The 8,767-nt window shown below is 39.4% G+C and overlaps 1 protein-coding gene across 1 annotated transcript; it reads right to left on the reverse strand.

The window, feature by feature from the left end:
• Positions 1–2,180: 2,180 nt before the first annotated feature.
• On the reverse strand, positions 2,181–8,532 carry LOC140159313 (uncharacterized). The gene is made up of 2 exons (XM_072182740.1): positions 8,526–8,532; positions 2,181–5,962 (listed from the first exon to the last, which is right to left on the reverse strand). Exon 2 carries the CDS (start codon positions 5,952–5,954, stop codon positions 5,133–5,135), a length of 822 nt encoding a protein of 273 aa, XP_072038841.1. The 5' UTR covers positions 5,955–5,962; positions 8,526–8,532; the 3' UTR covers positions 2,181–5,132.
• Between the last annotated feature and the right edge of the window lie 235 nt (positions 8,533–8,767).

The following is an 8,767-nucleotide window of genomic DNA, read 5'->3' on the forward strand; positions in this document are numbered from 1 at the left end:
GCGACCTCGACCAAAATTGTGAATTTAAGGGTCCAAATGACAAAGTGCTCTCTTTGAGGGGCACTTTCTTCTTAATTGAATCAGTTGTGATCCTCTTTTTGAATGTGGTCACTCACTGGCTGTGTCTGAAATACCTAATGCCAAAAAGATAGATTTGAATTTCGTTGGGATTTCAGAGGGGGTCAAAATCAGCACTTCGTACTGTTCAATCAAATTATCTTGATTTTGAAGGACCCATGATAATGTCACAGTGCACTTATAGGTCCTAATTATGTTCAGAATGGATTAACCATATGCCAATGTCTATGAGCAATTAAAAAAAGAGAAATTTCTAGACCCTACAGAATTTTAGGCCACCCCTAGTGGTTCAGCCACAAATGGCACTTAAAAGTCGGCAAATTTTGACCCCTAATAACTTTAGGTGTACACCAGATATGAATTTCTAGTCTTTTGCATCTGAAAGAATGTAGTTTAATGTTACTAGGAACATAAGATTTGTTTTGTATTTTTGTGTTTTAGTATTAAGTTGGACGCTTTCAAAAATAGTCATTTTTGCCTAACATACCATGCATACAGGATACGGTACAAAATGCCAATTTTAGTATGATATTTTTTATATTTTTGATCACTTTATAGCCATTTGTATTATTTATCCTGATATTTCAAGTTGCTCTTGAGTCAAGTAATAAGAAAAAACTACTTTCTAATCCTCTGTATGGATTTTTAAGGGGGTCAAAAATGCACTTCCTGGCAACGATGCACATGCAAAGTACAGGTTGTGGGGGTCAAATTTTCAGAATGCTCCCAATTATGTCAAGTAATATATCAAATTACTCGTATGGTCTTGAGGATTCCAAAAATGTATAGTTTGTTATGTGTCAGACCTTTCAGGCGGGAAAATGAAAAAAAAATGTTCATAGGTCAACGACCTTTTTGAAAGTATCAAAACACAAAAATACAAAACAAATCTTATGTTCCTAGTAACATTAGACTACATTCTTTCAGATGCAAAAGACTAGAAATTCATATCTGGTGTACACCTAAAGTTATTAGGTGTCAAAATTTGCCGATTTTTAGCGCCATTTGTGGCTGAACCACTTTAGGGGGGCCTAAAATTCTGTAGGGGTCTAGAAATTTCTCTTTTTTTGAATTGCTCATAGACATTAGCACATGGTTAATCCATTCTGAACATAATTAGGACCTATAAGTGCACTGTGGCATTATCATGGGTCCTTCAAAATCAAAGATAATTTGATTGAACAGTATGAAGTGCTGATTTTGACCCCTCTGAAATCCCAACGAAATTCGAAATCAATCTTTTTTGGCATTAGGCATTTCAGACACAGCCAGTGAGTGACCACATTCAAAAAAGAGGGTCACAACTGATTTAATTAAGAAGAAAATGCCTCTCAAAGAGAGCGCTTTGTCATTTGGACACCTTAAATTCCCAATTTTGGTCAAAGTCGCCAAACTTAGATGGCCCGCCATTCGGAAACGAAATTGAATTTGAATTTTTTCTTCAGACCTCACCTAGGGGTCCATGAAAGGTACCCCTGAGCCAAAGGAGAGCATAATCCAAGAGGGTGGGTGTACACTCAGTCTGTTTTGACATGGACTGAGCCATTTGTGACACGATCTGGTCCATGGGGGCCAAAGGAGGTATTTTTGAAAATTGAGTTACTGTAATTATTACATTATACACACAATAGTCTATCATTTACTGAAAACACCAAAGGCCTAGCATACTTGGTTCTAAAGTTATGAAGTTTTTTGATGTCTATTTTCTTATGTATTTTATTGTTTTTTAAGAAGCATGTACTACACCCCTGTGGTAAATTGTGACTATTTTTGCATTTTTCTCAAAAATAATAACACACTGGTAATAAAAGTTATGTATATTATTGGGGCAAGGAATCCAATTACCGTACTACATTGAAATTTCAGTGACTCAAGACAAGCAGTTTAGTATATATATGATAGGAAACGAGGTACGTCCTAGCGGTACCTTATTTCTTATCATAAATAACAAACCGCTTGTCTCGGGTCCCTGAAATTCCAGTGTAGTAATTGGATTCCTTGCCCCTATAATATACATAACTTTTGTTACCACAGTGTTATTAGTTTTTGAGAAAAATGCAAAAATAGACACTAAATTTATCGAGGGGGTGTAGTACCCCTTAACTCCATATTTTACCTTTATCTCAAGTTTCAAATTTGCCGCCTTTGGCCCCATGGACCAGATTGTGTCACATTTTTAGACAAGTAATAACATTTTATTTAAAAACTATTAATTATACATCATGATTTTAGAGGTAAAATGTTATAGTGGTTCCGGGTAGTGGTTGTCCTTCAGACAAGTGCATACAAAAAATGTAGCTCATCATGGTTGTCCCCAGTGATTTTTGAACAAGCGGTCAAGAGGATGTGCGGGGTTTGCTTATAAAATCACTGAATACATACATGTACAATTCTAACCCTGTATCATATTTCACTAAAACCAGGCCTGTCAACTCTCACGCATTGGCCGTGAGTCTCACGCACTGGGTCACTTTCTCACGCCAAGGTAGTATAATCTCACGCCTAGGTAGTAAATGTCACACAAAAAGCTGGAAAATGAGTAAAATCTCACGCATCGTCAAAATAATTTGTTGTCCCTAATCCCCCCCCCCGCTTTTTTTCGAGGGCCGTGGCTCAAATAACCACGGGTCAAAATGAACATTGTAGTTGGCAAATCCCGGTACGCCTTTGTCTCACGCCAAGCAATTCCACAAAGTTGACAGCCCTGCTAAAACTGTAGCAATTTTACACAGCAAGTACAACTAGATGGACCGCGGTTCTCGGATTTCGACGCACAGCGTCGACCGTGATGCCTCCACCAAAGGGAGCGATGTGGCACTCGAAAGTTGATACAAAGCAGTTTTATCAATTTGTGACCTCAGATGATCTCTGGGTGACCCCGGATGACCCCAAAATGACCTTCCAAATATTTGGCTCTAAATGTTGACTGTACCCACCAAGTTTCATGCACGTATGACAGTTTTTACTAATGTGACCTCAGATGACCCCTGGGTGACCCCAAAATGACCTCCCAAAAATTTGGCTTGAAATGTTTCATGCCCATATGCTAGTTTTTTACTAATTTGACCTCAGATGACCCCTGGTGACCCCAAAATGACCTCCCAAAAAATTTGGCTCTATATATTGATTATGCCCACCAAGTTTCCTGCCCATGTGACTGTTTGTACTAATTTGACCTCAGATGACCCCTGGATGACCTTGGATGACCCTGAAATGGCCTTCCAAAAATTTGGCTCTAAATGTTGACTGTACCCACCAAATTTCATGCCCATATGACAGTTTTTACTACTTTGACCTCAGATGACCCCTGGATGACCTCAAAATGACCTTCAAAAATGTTGCTCTAAATGTTGACTGTACCCACCAAGTTTCATGCCCATACCACACTTTTTACTAATTTGACCTCAGATGACCCCTGGGTGACCCCAGATGACCCCAAAATGACCTTCCAAAAATTTGGCTCTAAATGCTGATTGTATACTATGTACCAAGTATCATGGCCATACAACAGTTTTTGCTCATTTAACCTCAGATGACCCCTGGGTGACCTCAGGTGACCTTGACCCACTAACCAATACAAACTTGTTCTGCCTGGGGTCAAGATGCACCCACCCACCAAGTTTGAGGAACGTGCGACCCCTAGTCTCTGAGAAAAGGGGTAAATAAGGAAAATGGGCCCCCTGACCTCAAATGACCTTTAACCTCAGTATATGACCTTGAACCTCACCCAAAAAAAAGTAGCCAGAGTTTCTGACCATGACCCACCTATCCTGAAAATCTGAAGTCAATCCGCCCATGCATGCCCGAGATATAGCGTCCGGACGGAAGCACGGAAGCTCGGACATTGCAAAAACAGTATGCCTCGCGGTGGAGGCATAAAAATGACTGCAGTGCCAAAAGGGCTGCTTACTTATAATGTGCTGATACAAATCATGTACATACATTCCCAAAATTACATATAAAAATATACAGTAAAATACATGTTTTTGTCAAACTTGATACAAAAATGTGATTCTGCAGGCCTTTAATTAAATACACCATGTATTGTACAGTAACAAAACAAGTCTTATAATTTGGGCAGGAACAGTGGCATGAAGTTGTAGGGAACTCATCAGAGCATCAGGGACTGCCATTTGAAAATGAGAAAAGAGCTGTAGAATGCTCTTCTGGTCTCTTCAAGAAGAGCTTTAGAAGAGCTGTTTGCACCTGTGGCCATTAAAGCATAAAGCATTTAACGAGTCATTTAGAGGAGCTATAAACTGCTCTTGCAAATACAACTTAAGAAGAGCTGTAGAGGAGTGATTGCTCTAGCTCGTCTCAAACGGCAGTCCCTGGAGCATGCGTGTGTCCCTTAATAAAAGTCACCTCTCTTCACTCATGGTCTCAGCTAGGATTTGACATATGTGCCCATCCTTTTCACTAAAACTGCCTGTCCAAAATTTGACCCTGAAAACAAAAACCAGACCTTTGTCCCTTCTGGGGGTTCAGTTAGTTCAGACTCGACATGTTTGTCTGGTCTTGTTTTGGTTCACAGAACAAATTCAAACATTATATTTAGAATTTAGCTACAGACATATATCCATCCCAGTAGCAAACTACCTGTCTAAAATGATGGGTGGATGGGTAGCTACAACCCCTGTCTTCACTGAAGTGCCGCTGACCACCCTGAGTCTGTTTACGCAGCTCAGATTTTTGTCTCAGCTCAGTTCTATCCATTCTTGAACCCCTAGAAAAGCACAAACTAAACAGGTTTCAGTTTCAAAACAATAAATTGATCTTGGCTTGGGGCAGGATTTGTTTTCAACCCACAAGGTGTGAACCACTACACTGACCATGATGAGTCCGTGCTCACACCTGCGCTGCTGCTGGATTCATTTTATCCAACTCCACACTCTCCCCACCTTCCTTCTCTTCACTACCCAACGCACTATCCGTTTGTTCTGGCTTATTCCTCTTTTGCTCTTTCAACCAACCCACTGTGTTCAGATAGATATCTGCCGAATCCCGCACAATGGCCATGATGTTTTTTGGTCAAGAAAGTGGTGACATCCGCATCATAGACGGACCCAAAGGATGATTCTTAACGAAAACAATGGGATGTTTACGAAAAGTAAATACAAGGCTGAGTTAAGCGCTAACACCATCTGAAAGGTCTTTTCATCTTGCCTGTTTGAGATATAACGTAAGGCAAACAAAGGTACAACAGGAAGCAGGATACACATGCAACCAAATGCCTTGATGGCCTTGTCCATTGGATAAGGCAGGAGCAGACCCGAGTCTGCAATGAATAGATATGAGATAAGCATAAGACAATCCAGAACATCTAAACTTGCAGAATGAGCAAGCTTATCAATAATAAGCTTATACTTTGAATTATGCACTTCATTGTGATGTGAATAAGCTAGTAAGCCAAACACGATCCCTGCTAAAGACAAAACAATCTTAATGCCAGTAGGCGAAAGGAGAATATCATCGGGCGATTTTAGCAATGCTTCGCCAAAGCCTGATGGGCTTGAAAACATACGCAGTATCTTTGCTACCAACACTGAGGAATAGAGCAGCCAGCTGACGTACGCGAAAGGCAGCTCTGTGATGGCTGCCTTGAAGACGTGTCTGACAAGACCTCCGCTGCCCTTTGGTATTCTTTTAGGCGATGTCAATTTGGAGAAAAATCTATGGCTCCAGATGAGGGAAATTATCCAGATGATGATGATCAACGCATCGAGGGCGATCCAGAAATAACGTCCTGCAGTACTGGCCTTCTCGTCAAGCGAGATGAAGATGTAGTCAAGGAGTACTGACTGAAGAATAAGAACTAAGATGCACAGAATCTTGGCTCCAATTTCAAGAACATTGATACTCCATGTTTCTGCCATCCTGTCACCTGTGATCAGTAAAATAAAGAGAAAGTTTAAGGGGGTACTACACCCCTGCCCAATTTTGTGCCTATTTTTGCATTTTTCTCAAAAGTTATAGCGTATAAGATATTGGGACAAGGACTACAACTACTGCAATGAAAATTTTATTTCAGCACAGACAACAGTTGTGGAGTTACAGTAAAAAATGAGGGAAAACCAATATTTGATCAATAAATCACTAACTACTTGCTTTGAGTTGCTGAATTTTCAGTGCAGTAGTTGTAGTCCTTGCCCCTATAATATACATATATATCTTACTTGTCACCAATGTGCTGTAATTTTTGAGAAAAATGCAAAAATAGTCACAAAATTGGCCAGGGGTGTAGTACCCCCTTAAGGTGCCTATTGACCAAAATTTGTTAGACTCTGGTACCGTTCACCAAAATACCTGTGATTGGTGTTATGGTAGTGATGCAAGTTTTATGATGTGTTGACAAACACTTTGCAATTGCAATTTTTTCTAAATGAATGGTAAAAAAATAACATAACAAATAATAAAGATCGACCTCCATCAGATTTTTGAAAAAGTCCAAATGATATACATGTTATTTTTTTACTTGCCTTGGCCTAGTATTTTTTGTTATACATTGGTGCAAAATAAAAGTATTGTAACTCATACTCCATACAGATTAGAGTACAGTTTGTACCGGTACCATTTATGTTGCTTTTGGTATTTTATAAAACTAAAACTGAAGTGGCCTAAAAAAAAAAGCGGGAGAAACCATGTTTTACTCTCTACTCAGCGTGGGCTAGCCCCAGCCGCCTACATTGGCCTACATTATATGCCTACTATAATCAAATTAAGTACTTCTTGGCCAAACTGGAACATGGCACATGCGCATTGCGTCCAATGTAGTGTACTTAAAGCGTACACGCAGTTTAAGGCGCGTGTATACTGTATAGGCCTACTTTCTTCTGTACCATGCTATATTCGTGTGTCTACGGTACTGTTTATCGCGGAGCCACTAGCATTCACATCACAGTGTTCCAGTTTGGCCAAGAAATACCTAATTTGATTATAGTGAGTAATCACAGTCAATAGCATGATAGAATCTTACTATAAATAGGGGAATGTTGTATGTACATGTATCTATCTGGGTGTGTGGATAAAGGCTCCGTCAGTTTCGATCCACATGTCGACAAATTCATATGGGATATTGATGAATATACAGAGAGGGTAATGCACTTTATTTGGTTGAAAACTGCCAAGAATTGGCCTCAAAATCAGTAAAAATGTGGCCCGTTGCTATCCTAAGTAAACAAAAAAAGTAATCAGTTACTAAGCTAGCCATGCGCGTCGACGGGCTTATCTAATGCCAAGCGCTCGCGAAGCGCAGCGATACCACGGGTAACGCACCACTACGCCATCGCAGCGTAAACGCACGAGAGTCACATAATGATATTACGGGTGAACAACCGTATAGACACGCTATGAGGGGAGGGCATAATAAATACGGGAAAAAAATGTGTGTTAAAAAGTACAAACAACATGAAGAGGAAGGCCTACTATATAAGTAAAATAAAATGAGGACAAAAAGGTACGAACCGTACGATATGTGGGTTATTAGTTAGTCACATTAAGAAAATGAAAACGGGAATATTAAAGAAGGAAAGAAACTGATCATGTACAAAAAAAACCGGCTAAAATAAGATCAGGAAATTTCAATAAAAAAGCTATTTTTAAAACTGAGGACAGAATTAAATAAATAAGATGAAAACGGGAAATGACTTAAGCCAAGGCAGCAGCAAATAAAAAAAAAAAAAACTAAAAGGGAAATGTAAGAAAGGACAGATTTAGAAAATAACAGGAACGGGATTGAATTGATAAAAAAACATGGAAACGAAAAATCGCAAGCTTAGCAGCAATTTTTTTTTTAATGGAACAAACTAGAAGAAACTAAACAGAAAGAAAGAAGCTAAAATAGAAATAGGCCTAAGGAGGGTTAGTTCCAGTAACTATAACTCGTCATACCTAGGACGGTCCGTAGATGTCATTATGTTTATGATAAAGACGGAAGTCTTGCTGGCAGGACTAAAGGAGGGTCAGACTCGGATAAATAAAATTTACCTTTTCAATTATTCTACCTCTTCAGTAATTCCTCCTGTTTTGCGCTCCCATTTACTCATCTAGCAGGCACCCGTGCGAAGTGCGGGTGTCCCACTAGTGAATATTATTAAATAAAAATTAATGAAAAATTAATTATTATCAGTATCACTTACCTAAATATTATTTTAATAGAGGCCCTTGCCTTACAGTTATACAATCACACGTACTTCAAATGATCTCTCAGTCTCACTGACTATCAACTCCTCAAATTCCAATTCAACTCACACACACACAGTCAATTGAATGGCAGTCAACCGAGCCGATCATCGATGCCTGTTTTTGTGTGGGTGATGGGATGGGATGGGCTCGCGACGCGGCGCGATGCTGAGCTGTAAAACTCTCTGACTTTACGTTTCTCATCCAAAAATTTCACTCAATTCAATCTAGTTCATGAAATGAATCATTTATAACAAAATACATACTTTCTAGGTCAGTAACGATTTCTCGGCTATGCAATCAATGTTCGCATTACAAAGATGGCTCAAAACAAAGTTGAACCTTCACCTTTGACATTCAATCAAGACTATTCAGGGATCGCCTAAAATGTGTTGTGCTCCACTAATTGGTTATTGACCAATGAGATAGCACCTATCGCTCGCCCGGGATCGCTCGTCGCAAAATCCAGCAAAACTTCGTCTAAAAAATAGTTCACAATCGAAAATCC

Source organism: Amphiura filiformis, chromosome 8, assembly GCF_039555335.1.
Source record: "Amphiura filiformis chromosome 8, Afil_fr2py, whole genome shotgun sequence".
NCBI classification, from domain to species: domain Eukaryota; kingdom Metazoa; phylum Echinodermata; class Ophiuroidea; order Amphilepidida; family Amphiuridae; genus Amphiura; species Amphiura filiformis.

Excerpts from the sequence above, each read along its gene's own strand:
- LOC140159313 (XM_072182740.1), bottom strand. The coding sequence starts at position 5,954 with ATGGCAGAAACATGGAGTATCAATGTTCTTGAAATTGGAGCCAAGATT.